Genomic DNA, 15,685 nt, shown 5'->3' with positions numbered 1-15,685 from the left:
AAGATTTTATTTATTTGACAGAGAGACACAGCGAGAGAGGGAACACAAGCACGGGGAGTGGGAGATGGAGAAGCAGGCTCCCTGCAGAGCAGGGAGCCTGATGCGGGGCTCGATCCCAGGACGCTGGGATCATGACCTGAGCCGAAGGCAGACGCTTAACGACTGAACCACCCAGGCGCCCCAACAAGATGTCTTTCAAGGGAGAGAAGTCAGGTGAATTCCAACAAACTACTAATACCAGGTACTCAGGAAGCAAAGCAGAACGTTTGTTTCCCCTTACAAATGTTTCTGCTTTGCAAATAGATGTGTCTTCCCAAACAGTAAAAATGGATTTGATATCCAAAATGAAATACAATAAACCTTCCTTGAAAAACTCTATATCTGTTAATATTATTCAGTTGGCAAATGGAGAAACTCAAGCTCCTAAAAATAAGTGACTTGCAAAAGTCAATTACTAAGCGGTGATACCAGATATTGGACCTAGTCTCTGCTAACCCAGGCTCAAAAAGCTATCTTAAATGGCCTACATTCTACTGGCCAAGTTTTTCTTTTCAAAATAAACATAAACTGTCCTACAAATGAAACAAATCCATCTCTGCCATGGAGGTAAGAGCTGTAAATGAGATGCTCAATCCAATCTCTTTTGATACAAATTGTAAAAGGCTTAATAATTACCATAGGCAGACATCCTAGTTAAGGTAAGGGGCTCCTATCTCTTTCCACCCTCCTCCTCCCACCAAACCTCCAAATTACACATGCCAGAGCCACAGATGCTGATATCCTGGTTGGGTTTATATGTCACTGACAGGCAAGTAGCTGACAGACTATTGTTATAGATGTTGATTAGGCACAACCACTGATAAACCCAGTAAGTGATAAATTCTAATGTGGTAATTACATATGAGGAGGGAAAAGTTAAAACTGTGTCACTTGGGGCGCCTGGGTGGCTCAGTAGGTTAAGCTTCTGCCTTCGGCTTGGGTCATGATCCCAGGGTCCTGGGATCCAGCCCCGCATCAGGCTCCCTGCTCAGCAGGGGAGTCTGCTTCTCCCTCTCCCTCTATCCCTCCCCTCCCCCCTGGCTCGTGCTCTCTCTCTCAAATAAATAGATAAAATCTTAAAAAAAAGAAAGAATGCTTAAAAAAATAAAATTGTGTCACTTATCACGATACATATCAAACAATTATAAACTTAATTACTGAAGATTTCAAGCACATATTAAACTAGTGAGAATAGTGAAATGAATCCCATTAAATCCAACTTAATGCAAAAAGTTCTCAAACCATGACCAATTTATCTATTCTTCAACCATAAAATATTTTGAAGCAAATTCCACCATCATATCACATCATATCCATAAATTCTTTAGCATGTAACCGTAATATATATTTAAGCTCTTATTTCCTACTGGGATGTAATGTAGCACAGTAAATTTTGAAGGAGGCTCAGTACAAAGATGCTTGACTTCCACTGTTTCAAAATGACAGACTCTTAAGTGTGAGCAGGCTAGTTTTCATATCAGGCAGAGATGCCTCAGCAGCTGCCGCAGGACTGGGGGAAGGTTCAGGCAAAGAATCCGGTCTAGCCATCCCGCCCCTTTCCTTCTCATCACTTCCACAGAGCATCACTGCTTTTGTTCTGTACACCACAGTGCCCAGGGAAATCCTGTCCCTGTCTGGCAAAGATGATTCTTTTAAAAGCTTCTGACTGGACCTTCTATTCCATTCCTGAGATTCTCAGATACCTGTTTTTTGTTGTTTTTGTTTTTGCTTTTTGTCTGTTCCTGTAAAAATCGAAGCTCAAAACATGGACTGGTTTTCTGAAATGGTCTGATACTTTACCACTTCTATTATGAGTGAAAGTTAACTCATTGGTATATACCAGTTTTAACTGGTAATTGAGTTGATCAATCTCAGTTGCTATTTCTCTATATACAGCTCAGAAGATCACCCTATGCTCATTCATAGAGAAGCATCTTGCCTGGAAACAATCCTGTAAGTCCTTCTTTTCCCCCTCAAACATGGCTGAAACATTACAAATGAGTAGCACACACATAAGCTGTGGCCCATTTCTAGTTCCATGCATATTCATGCTTCCTCCCTATAATACTGTCATTTTTTTCATTCCCATTACAACCCTAAGCAATCAGAATTTTGATAATAAAACATACCATTTCATCTCAGTACCATTCAACAATGCCTTCTTTAAGTAGTTATAATAGCAGATGGCAATATAAAGATGTACAAAGGTGACAGTAGTAAGTTTCTGCTGAATTGCACAGTTGATTATGGTGGCCACAAAACTTACCAGTATCAAATAGACATTTTTCCAAAGAAGGCAAACCAGTGGCCAAAAAACACATGAAAAGATGCTCAACCTTATTAAACATCAAGGGAAATCAAAACCACAATGTGGTATCACTTTACACCAATCTGAATGGCTGTTATCAAAAGGACAAGAAACAATCATTGTTGGTAAGGATGTGGAGAAAAGGGAACCCTTGTGCACTGTTAGTGGGAATGTTAACTGGTGCAGTCATTCTAGGCAACAGTATGGAGGTTCCTCAAAAAATTAAAAATAGAACTACCATATGACCCAGTAATTCCACTTCTGGGTATCTACCCAAAGAAAACAAAAACACTAGTTTAAAAAACATATGAATGGATAAAGAAGATGTGCTATGTATATTTTACACTGGAATATTACTCAGCCATAAAAAGAATGAAATCTTGGGGCGCCTGGGTGGCTCAGTTGGTTAAGCGACTGCCTTCGGCTCAGGTCATGATCCTGGAGTCCCGGGATCGAGTCCCGCATCGGGCTCCCTGCTCAGCGGGGAGTCTGCTTCTCCCTCTGACCCTCCCCCATCTCATGCTCTCTCTCTCTCTCATTCTCTCTATCAAATAAATAAATGAAAATGTTTAAAAAAAAAAAGAATGAAATCTTGCCATTTGTGACAACAGGGACGGACCTACAGGGTATTATGCTAAGTGAAATTAAGTCAGACAGAAATAGACATACCATATAATTTCACTTATATGTGGAATCTAAAAAACAAATGAACAAATAAAAAACAGAAGGAGACTACATAAATATAGAGAACAAAATGATGGTTGCTGGGGGAGAGGGTGATGGCCAAAAAAGTTGAAGGGGATTAAGAGGTACAAACTTACAGTGGTAAAATAAATCACAGGGATGAAAAGTATAGCATAGGGGATACAATCATTAATACTGTAATAGCATCCCCCCTTAACCTGTGATGTTTAATTCTCCATCCACTGACCCCTACTCTGTTCTCTATAAATCCCACTTTTCCTCACTGTATTTGGAATTGAGCCCCATCTCTCTCCCCCAGTGGGAAACCTCACTGCAGTGGTCCCTGTACTTAATCTTGATCCTGAATATCTGCCTTACTGTTGTTTAACAAGTGTCACTGGATATTTTTTTTAACAGTACTAACACCTTTGTGGAACCCCCTCATCTGCAGTGTAGTAGGCTGGACTTCCTGACCTAATGAAAGCGGTAAGTCATTTCTGAGATTTGGTTATAAAAAGACTGTGGCTGCCCTCCTGAGCTCTCTCCCTCTTCTGGATCACCACCCCCCACCCCCTTTGAGCCTTGAGAAGACTACAGCCCTGACTGAAAGCTCAACAGCAGTATCACAGAAGACCCTGAGTCAAAGTCACTGAATGAAGACCTGGATTCCTCACTGACAGAAAGTGTGAGACAACAAATGCTCATTGTTTTAAGCCTGCAGTCAGTAAATCAGTACCCATAGGCCAAATGTGGCTCACTGTATGCTTCTGTAAATAAAGTTTTATTGGAACACACACAGCTACACTCATTCATTTCACGCATTTTCTACAGCTGTGTTCACACTACAACAGCAGAGTTAAGTAGTTGTGACACAGAACGTGTGGTATGCAAAACCTAAAATATTTATTATTTGGCCCTTTACAAATAAATGTGTCATCTCCAGTTGCCCCTAAGTTTGGGGGTAATTTGTTATTCAGTAATACGTAACTAATGCACTCTGATTTTACAGTGTCACAGCTATTCCTCTCTCTCTATATAACACCTTTTAATTATCCCTGTCTGTCTGTTTTTTCCACCATACACAGGGTTCCATGTTAGTAGATAAAGAATGTTTTCATCAACTTCATAACCCCATTTCCCTGGCACACAGTAGGACCTTAATAAATGTAGACTGAACCAAGAATGCCTAGACAAATATATTTTACCTACTAATGTGGGAAACTCACAACCTAGCAATACATCCTTTAAATAAAGTACATTATATTGAGAAAAGCCAAAATTACAAGTGGTGCTGAATAGCTACTACTTCCAGTTGAATCCATTTTAAAGGTATTTGTTGACTGCCACAGAAACAATGATTCTAGATCTAGGAAAATTGTTATCTTTTAAACTGGCTATACTTTTATAAAACCTCATTGTTTAAAATACCTGTACATCAGTTTATATCAGATACTTCCAAGATTATTGCCATTAGTTGTGACCATGAAACAAAGAATATATTTTCCAGCACCTGGAAATGTTACTGAAATTTTCCAAAACACTGCAGAATTTCAGTTTTGTCCCAACAAACTCTGCATATCAGAATTAAGAACTAAAGTTGGCAGCAGCAGCTGTCAAATATAAGTCAACATCCTACATGCAATGATTCATTGTAGCTTTCTATCTCAGTCTGGTTCCCTTCTCACTCTGTTTGCCAGGGGCAGGAGGACAATACTGTTGGCAAAAATAAAAACTTGGATATTCTTGTAATGTTCAATTTTAAGGAATATATTCGTTATGACGTATAAATGTAATATTTTTAGTTTTTCAAACCTGGATATTTTCTCTGGCAAATTTCTACAAAGAAGAGGCAGAAAAAATCCATTTTTGTTTCAATCTTACTATCCACAGGCAAGCACAGGAGGTTAACCTTTACTTTCATGTTCAATGGTAAATTTTTAACTTTTAAGATATGATCAAATATATTCAAAACTTCCACGTAAGAAAACTTACTCTAAAACCTAAGTGAAGCCTAAGTTTTGTGGTTCAGAGCTCAGACTTTGAACACAAGACACAAATGGGTGTGGCCCTGGGTTCAAATCCCAACTGCCCAAATTACCAAGCATGTGTCTCTAAAGTCCTTTCCTTTCCCATCTGTGTGAAAAGGGGGAAATACGCAGCACCTCACAGGATTATTGTGAGGATTCAGAGGCTGTGAAGCACTTACCATATAGCCAGAAAAGCACTAAATGGTATGAAAGGCCAAGATGATTTCTAAAAATAATTAATGAGTTTATATGGGACATATGTATTAATAATCTGACTGTGGGTTTGGGAAAGATTCTAAATAGGACACAAAAAACACAAACTTTATAAACAGAAAAAAATCAATAAAGTTTCAAAATAAAAAAACCTCCGCTTTTCAAAAGATACTTATAAAAATGGGAAGATAAGCCACAGACTGGGAAGAGACATTTGCAAAATATTTACCTAACAAAAGACTTATACATAGAATATAGCAAACACTGTTAAAACTTAGAAACATCCCAATAAAAGATGGGCAAGAAAACTGAACATTTTGCCAAAGATACACAGATTGCAAATAAGCGTATGAACTGATGCTCAACTGCATGAGTCATTAAGAAAATGGAAATTAAAATCACAATGAGACACTACTACCCACCCTCAAAATGGTTAAGATTGAAAAAAAATTTACCAAACCAAGTGTTGGTGAGAATGGGGAGAAATGGAACCCTCAAATACTGCTGGTGGGAATATAAATGGTACAACCTCTTTGGAAAGGAGTTTAGACATTTCTTTTTTAATACTTAAAAAAAAAAGATTTATTTATTTGGGAGAGAGAGAGAAAGAGCACACGTGGGCAGGGAGGGAAAGAGGGAGAGGGAAAGCGAGAATCCTAAGACAGACTCCCTGCTGAGCATGGAGCCAGAGGACCCTGAGATCATGACCTAAGCTGAAATCAAGAGTTGGCCACTTAACCTAAAAATTTAATATACATAAGCTACCCAACAACCAGTCATTCCACCCAAGAGAAATGAAAGCACGTGTCCCTGCAAGAACTGTATAAGAATGTTCACAATAGCTTTATTTGTAATAGCCAAAAACTGGAACCAACTCAAATGTCAACCAACAAGTGACTGGCTAAACAGATTATAACATGTCCCTAAAATGGAACATTACTCAAGGATACAATGGAATGGACTGCTGATACAGGCAACAACATGGCTGGATCTCAAAATAAGTATGCTGAGTTAAAAAGCCAGTTCAAACAAAGAAAACACTATTGTATGATTCTATTTATATGAAAGTCTAAAAAATACAAAGTAATTTAGAGTGACAAAAAGCAGATCAAAGTCCCTAGGGATGCAGGGAAGGATTATAAATGGGCATGAGGAAACTTTGGGGATGATGATCGTGATTATCTTGATTGTGGTGAGGGTATCACTGTGTATACTTGTCAAAACTGATCAAACTGCACATTAAAATTGTGCACTTCATTGAGATTCATTAGTTCAACCTCAATAAAGCTATTTCTTAAAAACCTGCACACCAGAATGATTTTTATTTTTTATTTTATTTTATTTTTATATTTTTTAAAGATTTTATTTATTTATTCATGAGAGACAGAAAGAGAGAGAGGCAGAGGCAGAGGGAGAAGCAGGCTCCCCGCGGAGCAGGGAGCCCGATGTGGGACTCGATCCCAGGACCCTGGGATCATGACCTGAGCCGAAGGCAGTTGCTTAACCAACTGAGCCACCCAGGTGTCCCACCAGAATGGTTTTTTTTTTTTTAAAGATTCCATTTATTTATTTGACAGAGAGAGACACAGCGAGAGAGGGAACACAAGCAGGGGGAGTGGGAGAGGGAGAAGCAGGCTTCCCGCCGAAGCAGGGAGCCCGATGTGGGGCTCGATCCCAGGACCCTGGGATCATGACCTGAGCCGAAGGCAGATGCTTAACGACTGAGCCACCCAGGTGCCCCCCACCAGAATGATTCTTAATCTTTATACACTAGTGTATGAACAGACCACTACTATGGGTTGAATTCTGCCCCCCACCAGAATGATTTTTAATCTTTATACACTACTGTATGAACAGACCACTACTATGGGTTGAATTCTGTCCCCCCAAAAGATATGTTGATGTCCTAACCCCTGGTACCCGTGAATAGGGTCTTATTTGGAAACAGAATCTTTGCAGATACAATTAAGATGACTGATGTACTATTACAAAGAGGAGAGGAGACACACAGATAAGACGCACCCACAGGGGAGAATATCACGTGAAGAAATGGACACATATGGAGAAGACAGTCATTAAAGAGGTAGAGGCTGGAATGATACATCTATAAGCCAAACAGTGAATAAGCATTGCTGGCAAAAGCCAGAAGCTAGAATAGGCAAGGAAGGATTCTTTCAATTTCAGGTTTCAGAGGAAGCATGGCCCTGCTGACACAATGATTTCTCACTTTTAGCCTTCAGAACTGTTAGACAGTAAATTTGCTGTGTGAAGCCACCCAGTTTATGGTACTTTGTTACAGCAGTTCTATGAAACTAACATAACAAATAAAAAGACTTAAGGAGTTGGGGGGTGCCTGGCTGGCTCAGTCAGAAGAGCATGTGAACCTTAAGTTCGAGCCCCACACTGGGTGTAGAAATTACTTAAAAATAAAATCTTAAAAAAACTTGAAGGGCACTGGAGTGGCTCCGAGGGTTAGGTGTCTGACTCTTGGTTTCAGCTCAGGTCATGATCTCAGGGTAGTGGGATTGAGCCTTGCATCGGGCTCTGCGCTTAGTGTGGAGTCGTCTGGAGATTATCTCCCTCTCCCTCTGCTCCTCCCCATGCTCATGCTCTCTCTAATAAATAAATAAAATCTTTAAAAAAAAAACCCAAAAAACTTAAGGAATTGTATATTTATGTGAAAACACGTTTATTTTTATTATTATTTTTTAAAGATTTTATTTATTTATTTGAGACAGAGAGAATGAGAGAGAGAGCACATGAGAGGGGGGAGGGTCAGAGGGAGAAGCAGGCTCCCCGCCGAGCAGGGAGCCCGATGCGGGGCTCGATCCCAGGACCCTGGGATCATGACCTGAGCCGAAGGTAGATGCTTAACGACTGAGCCACCCAGGCGCCCCAAAGTTGGTTTTAATCACAGAATGGTCACTGGGTCTCACAGATACACAATAAATGGCTGTGTTTCCAAAATACATATTTTTATACATAAATATATAAAAAATAAATAACAGTTTCATTTTAACAGCATCTATCCAAATAATATAGGTAAGGTGTAAATTTTAGTCAACTGCTGTTTTTTAAAATAAGTGATTTATAACTGATACTTTAACATTTTTTGTGTGTTTTAAACCAATAGGAAAGCAATTATAATGGTTAAAATCTTGGTATTTAATTGTCATGGTAAATCATTTAGAAAATTTTATGTGTATTGACAACAAATTCACAAACTGATTCTGAAGTTGAGGTTCATTCCAAAATGTCTTCAGCTATACAGAAAAACAGAAAAGGGATCTTTATCTAAAGACTTTTCACTCCTTTTAATAATTCCTTTCAGGGACGCCTGGGTGGCTCAGTCGGTTGAGCGTCTGCCTTCGGCTCAGGTCATGATCCCAGGGTCCTGGGATCGAGTCCCGCGTCGGGCTCCCTGCTCCGCGGGGAGCCTGCTTCTCCCTCTGCCTCTGTCTTTCTCTCTGTCGCTCATGAAGAAATAAATAAAATCTTTAAAAAAAAAAAAAAAACAATTCCTTTCATACAGCTAATTTTTTAAGCATTAACATTGCTATTTTTAATTTCAGCATATACTTTCTAAACTATAAAGAAATATTTTTTATATTTCTTTGGTAACAAAGAAAACATACTCCCCTTCAGAAAAGAAGTTTCCCAAAACTAATGAAAAACAAAATGACCATGATCTTTTGATCACGATATTTTGGTAGATATAAAAGAGGTACTGCTAAGCCACTTTAGTTTCTCATTTCTTCACTCATTCAATGAGGAATAGATACTGGACAGTGATGACCTACTAGGCACTATGGTAGATGCTAGAGATACAGAAGAAGTAAGGCAAGGCCTCTGGGCTTGGAAAATCCTCTCTATTAATGGGGGGGGGCATAGGAGAGGGACAGGTAAGCGAGAAGGTTGAGGAGGGGTATGCCTACAAAACCAATTATTACAATATAAATACCTGTGGATTTTAGTCTTTTATTTATTTTTTTTAAAGATTTTATTTATTTATCTGACAGAGAGAGACACAGCGAGAGAAGGAACACAAGCAGGGGGAGTGGGAGAGGGAGAAGTAGACTCCCTGCTGAGCAGGGAGCCTGATGTGGGGCTCGATCCCAGGACCCTGGGATCATGACCTGAGCCGAAGGCAGATGCTTAATGACTGAGCCACCCAGGTGCCCCGATTTTAGTCTTTTAAAAACATCTGTGTAGGGCAACTGGGTGGCTCAGTCATTAAGCATCTGCCTTCGGCTCCGGTCATGATCCCAGGGTCCTGGGATCGAGTCCCACATCGGGCTCCCTGCTCAGCGGGACGCCTGCTTCTCCCTCTCCCACTCCCCCTGCTTGTGTTCCCTCTCTCGCTGTGTCTCTCTCTGTCAGATAAATAAATAAAATCTTAAAAAAAAGTATCTGTGTAATTGAGATATAACTGGCATTATGTAAGTTTGAGGTAGCCAACCCAACCTGTTGGTTTGATACATTTATGTATTGCAATATCATTGCTACAGTAGCTTTAGCTAACATCTTTACCATGTCACATAATTATCACTTCCTTTATGTGCTGAGAACAGTTAAGTTCTAGTCTCTTAGCAACTTTGAAGTGTTTAATACAGTAGTGTTGACTATAATCACTATGTTGGGCATTAGTTCTCCAGAACTTATTTATCTACTAGTTGCAAGTCTACACCCTTAAAACAACATCTCTTCAATTCACCCACCCCTTCGGCCCTCTAACGACCATTCTACTCTGTTTTCACAAGCTGAGTTTTTTTTTAGATTCCACATACAAGAGAGATCATACAGTATTTGTCTTTCTCTGACTTATCTCAGCATAATGCCCTCAAGGTCTATCCATGTTGTGGCAAGATTTCCTTCTTTTTCACAGCTGAATAATATTCTAGTACGTGTGTTTGTCTGTATTACACTCTTAAACACATGTAAGAAAGCATGACTTACTACCTTTTAAAAAGCAACCTTGGCAAACTGATAACTCTGTGTACCACAGAGGGAAAAAAACTGTTATTAATTGTGTGATGTATTCATTGTTAGGAAGATTAAATGTGCTCTCACTGAACCATTAAATAATAAGAATAGACAAAAATGGCAAAGCTGCAATTTTATCCCAATTGTATACTATATTTCTAAAATTAAAATACGTACATTCATTTTTCATCCAAAAGACAGGTAAAGAAATGATAAACTACAAAACAGTTATGCAAGGAAATGCACATCCTAAACTGACCTACTCCAAACTCAACTGAACTCAGAGCACTAACATATGTCAATCAAGGTCAGGAACTGGTTAATAAGGATGATCACATCTTCTAACTTTACGTTCTTCTTCCTCCTTATTGAATTGTGAGTTAAAAAACAAATAACCGCCCCCCCACCCCAAACTCTCAAACATGAGAATTCTTAATAGAATGCCTGACCCATAACAAGGGCTCAATCAATGGTAATGTATTATTCGGGAACATACGATTTGAGTTTTCTGCTCTGAAGCCAAGTCAAGGACATATCCACTAACTAAATGATTATATCCTATATCTAGAAAGATATGAGCTCAGAACGTTTACTTAATAACCAGAAAGTAAAGGTTACTTTTCTTTGCACTTCCTCCTATTCCTGATTGTCCAGTTCCACCAGAAAAAGGGCAGGAAAGGACAGCATAAAGAGGTTCTAACAAGTAAGTAACTTCTCACTGCTGCATCCAGTCAATTTCATGTAAGGATACAAACTTCAAAGTATTTTTTCTTTTCTTCATACTCATTTCAAGATTGACACAGCCCTGGGGCGCCTGGGTGGCTCAGTCGGTTAAGTGTCTGCCTTCGGCTGAGGTCATGATCCCAGGGTCCTGGGATCAAGCCCCGCATCGGGCTCCCTGCTCAGCAGAAAGCCTACTTCTCCCTTTCCCTCTGCCTGCCGCTCTGCCTACTTGTGCTATCTCTGTCAAATAAAAAAATTAAAAAAAAAAAAAAAAAGATTGACACAGACCTGACTTTATCCAGGTAAATCTAACTGGGACATGGAAGAGTGGGAAGGGTAGATGCATAACTTAAAGGAACAACAGGGAAAGATCAAGGTTTTTTGTTGTTGTTTTTAAGATTTTATTTATTTGTCAGAGAGAGAGACAGAGAGAGTACAAGCAGGGGGAGTGGCAGGCAGAGAGGGAAGCAGGCTCCCTGCTAAGCAAGGAGCCTGCCTCGGGACTGATCCCAGGACACTGGGATCATGACCTCAGCCGAAGGCAGACACTTAAAACAGCGGAACCACCCAGGCGTCCCAAGGGTTCTTTATCTTAGCACTACAACAAGGATGTAATGTCACTGTAGCAAGAAACTACCAGAGACAACACATGCAAATAAGCTTGGCTGTGTTCCAATAAAACTTCATTTATGGATGGTGAAATCTGAATTTCATGTAATTTTTATTATGTCATGAAATATGCTTCTTTTAATTTTTTTCCAACCACCGAAAAATGTACAATCCATCCTAAGCTCGTGGGCTATACAAAAACAGGCAGTGGGCCAGATCTGGCCAACGTTTCTATATAAACTATGTTTTGGACCTAGCCAGCAAAGACTTGAATTTTGAGGTGTCCCCAGTTATTTACAGATCCTTTATATCTAAGGCAGAACAAAAGTGACTTTGAGAATTTTAAGGGTATGTGTGTGTGTGTATGTATTGTTTAGGTGTGTTTTTCATTCATGTTTCCTCAAAAAACAACAGGATGCAACATAGTTTGAGAGATGGAATAAACAGCTAAGAATTAAGTATATGTGTGTGTGTGTGTGTGTATCTTAGATGCAATTTTTGAGCATCAAAAATTCCAAGGAAAAAAAGGTGAATGCTTTGTAGAGGTGTAGGGCTCAGAGTTCTGAGCCCACTGACATGAAAGTGTGAGCTACTTTGTGCTAAGGAGTCCACTGTTTAAATTTGAAAGTTAAACCAGTTCTATTCAGGTCATGAGAGATGGCCCTAAAGACAATCTATATGTGTATACACAGCCTTTATATAGAGTCTTTGAGTATAAATGAATAACCATGCTTTATCTAAATCCTTAACATTGAGCTTCATAAGGAAAACAATTTCCAATTATTTCTTAGGCATGTTAGAATCTAGCCAAAATTAAGGACATGCTCTAGAACTCAAGACAAAGGCCCACGGGACACTTTTTCTACTAGGAGTGACAACTACTATTTAAATAACATAAATTGCCATAGCAGAACCCTCAAATGTAGAGAGTAATGTTCTATTGTACAAAGTATGCAAGTGTAGTAAGTTTTGGGTTATATTTTGTACTTTAAAATAAAAATCTATAAAGTCAGTGTTTTTCATGCTGACCCTCACAAGTCTGAAGCCAGAGTCGTTTTCATGTCTTTCATGATGCTCCTTAAACACTTGTGTTTTGTTTCAGAGCACAATCTTTTATTTTAACTTACAAGAAAAACATTTTTTGGCAATGAGCACAGCTCTTTTAGTCTCTGATAGTTCTGTTCAAGTCCATAAACATGCCAAGAAAGTGAACAAAGAGTGAGAAGGAATGCAGCAGGAATGGGTCTTGCGCAATACAGAGACGGTGTTAAAGATGTTTGATATTTTATGCATTCAAAGTCAAACAACTGCTCACAGGAAGAGCACCTGTTGGTCATGTTCATGTGCCAAAACCTTGGTGTGCCTTGAGGGGAAGAACTGTGTCTAATTCATCACTGCATCTTTATTTAGCACAGAGTAGGCACCCAATAAAAATTAGTTAAATAATGCATGAAAGCCATTAACCCTACAGCACTACACACAAGATAATAATGCCCCTGCCTCAGTAGGTTGGGGGTGAGGATTTTGAGATAGTAAATGATGTTGAATAACAGCAGTTATTTTTATCCTCATTCTTTTTTTTTCCCCCTGAGGAGGAACAAACTGAAGTTCAACAAGCTTACATAACTTGTCCAAATGAGTGGTGCTGAAATGGGTGTGCCTACCCTCCCTGATTCCTATTAGCTAAGAAACCTGATTTAATACTAAACATAGGCTTCCTATAAAATTAGAAAAACAACCTGACTGCCTAAATTAACAAAAAGTCCACGGAAAAACAGACAACTGCCTACTTTTCCTAGCTAAGCACTGCATTCCTAAAATAAGGAATGATGGTTGTTCTCTCTGCATTAGAGGCCAGAGAAATGGCAGAAACACGAGTCCCTTATTATCACCAGGGAATACATGACCAGAATGGGTGGGAAAACATTTCTCCTTACCTCAGTGTAACAAGCAATACTTCTTAAGAATTATTCTTCCTCCTTTGATTTCAAGTCAAGACAAAAGAAAAGTATCTAGTTGTTTCGAAGGTCATTATAATTATATAAATAACTACCGCCTTGGGCGTATAAGCAATTTTATTCATGGGTACTTTGCTACTGCCTGAAAATAAGTAAAATATGGTTGGTCTCAAATATTGTTTTACATATCTCAATTTTTTAAAAAAGGACTCCAAATCTGAAATCAAAACTGTTTCTGGTAACTTTTCCCTCTTGGATCAAGAGTAGATTGGAGTCTACAAGTAAATGTTGACTTCAGAGGCTACTTCCCAAAGCCTTACCCGGTTAACAAGAGAGAACTCAATATTTTCACTAAACCTTATAAAATTTGTAACAAGTCAAACTCTGAAGGTTTTAAATTCTAATACAATCAATTCAAAGTTAATACATCAAATGTACCTAAGAGACACCTGATATAGTATGAAATAAATTCTAATAATGTTAGTATCAATCACAGTCCTTTATTGCTACTATTCTCTTCAAAAGGTAATGAAAGAGTTTATAATTTTCAAGTAAATGTTTCCCTCCCAAACTACAGCTCTCATAGTATATATAGTGGATATAAGTTTAAAAAAGTTTCCTTGACAATTTCTTCCCTGTCAAATTTAAAATATAGAATTTAAAAGAAACTCTAAAAATGAAGCTATTTATGGAAAGAAAATAGTACACAGCATACAAATATCCCTCTGACCATCTAGTTGAAATATTCAAATACTTAAATCAAGAGTCCATAAAGAAATTTAAGTACTATACAGTAAATGTAATAAAAAGAAAAGGAAGTCTCTCTTTACTGCAGCCTCCTGTCAGCAGTAAAACAGGAATACTTCATCTTAGAAACAGAAAATCTAAACATAGTATTTTAAATATGGTTTAATGTTGCAGGGACTTTTTAGAACCTAAAATCCAAAAACAATTCTCAATAACTGTAACAAAAACAAAATTGTATTGTTAGAGGCAAATTAACTTTGAAAACAAACACCCCCCCCCAACCTTTTAGTTAAGATGGTGTCCAGATTTTTGACGTCCTTCCTTCCTAGGTTACATTCAGTAGTTTCTGCATTCCTTTGCTCAATTCATTTCAATAACAAAGAATCCTCTATGAACACCCCCCAACCCCCACCCAAAACACCACAAACAAATCTCACCACCAAAATTCAAAGAAAAATTCCACACAGAAACTATGTTCTAATAGGCCAAAGCAATCTATCTTTAAACTAAGGGGGAAAAAAATCAATTGTTTCCAATTTTAAATATTACTTTGATGATTATATAATTTTTTTAAAGACATAGCACAGCAGGTTGGGGGAAAAGCTAAAACACCTTACGGGATTTGTGAAGAAATGGAAAAATGAGTTCTAGTTTTGCACAGTTCCAATCCAGCACAATCTTGGGATTGTGTTCAATCTTTAATTATAGACTGAGAGGTTCCAGTGGAACCTCTTCAACGTATATTCCCCACTACTGCATCCACTTAGACATGAATCTCGCCGCAATCACTAGGTGCCTTGACCTCCAGCCAACCATGACTTTGCACTCACCTTAGCTCTTCCTCCGGTAACCCATTTAGTCTCACACTATCAGGGCGATCTCGTCTTCTCCGGTAGAGACCTGAGTGTGACAGCTCTTTAAGCTGTAATGCAGTCATACTTCTCTCTACACATTAGTTAACTGACAGTCTGAAGCATTTATGCTGAGCAACGTGGCTGCCAGGGTTTGGAAAGAGCGTATCTCTTGCCGGGACCTCAGCACACCTGACCAGAGTTGGAAACCTCCAGGCAAGCCCGGGTAAGCACAGCTTCCTGTTTCTCTGTTGGTACACACCCTCCTCAGCAAGGCCTGGCCCGCCTTATCTCTGGGCCTTGCACCTTGGGGGGGGGGGGAGGGGGGAAGTCCGTGACCAGGTTGCTCACATGTTTACTAATACATGAAGTTTAATTGTTATGAATAATCACATCAATTCCTTTATAAATCTTCCCAGCATCATTTTGAATTAAAATTGGGCTAAAAAGCTCCGGTAAGGTAATGACTAAAGAAGGGTCCTGCCCTATTTTATTTGCCAGGAAATCCACTAACACTGCACAAGCAGCTGTCAGTTTAAAGAA

The 15,685-nt window shown here is 38.9% G+C and overlaps 1 protein-coding gene across 1 annotated transcript in view; it reads right to left on the bottom strand.

Annotated features, from left to right (window-relative positions):
- Positions 1–15,236, bottom strand: part of LIMS1 (LIM zinc finger domain containing 1) — a 62,160-nt gene extending 46,924 nt beyond the window's left edge. The window contains exon 1 of the mRNA XM_021680316.2: positions 15,122–15,236. Coding sequence (XP_021535991.1) covers positions 15,122–15,228 — 107 coding nt within the window. The 5' untranslated portion in view covers positions 15,229–15,236. The remainder of the gene's footprint in view (positions 1–15,121) is intronic.
- Between the last annotated feature and the right edge of the window lie 449 nt (positions 15,237–15,685).

Source organism: Neomonachus schauinslandi, chromosome 10 (assembly GCF_002201575.2).
Source record: "Neomonachus schauinslandi chromosome 10, ASM220157v2, whole genome shotgun sequence".
Classification (NCBI taxonomy): Eukaryota; Metazoa; Chordata; class Mammalia; order Carnivora; family Phocidae; genus Neomonachus; species Neomonachus schauinslandi.
The sequence above is the reverse complement of the archived record's forward strand: the minus strand, read 5'-3'. Positions and strand labels throughout refer to the sequence as shown.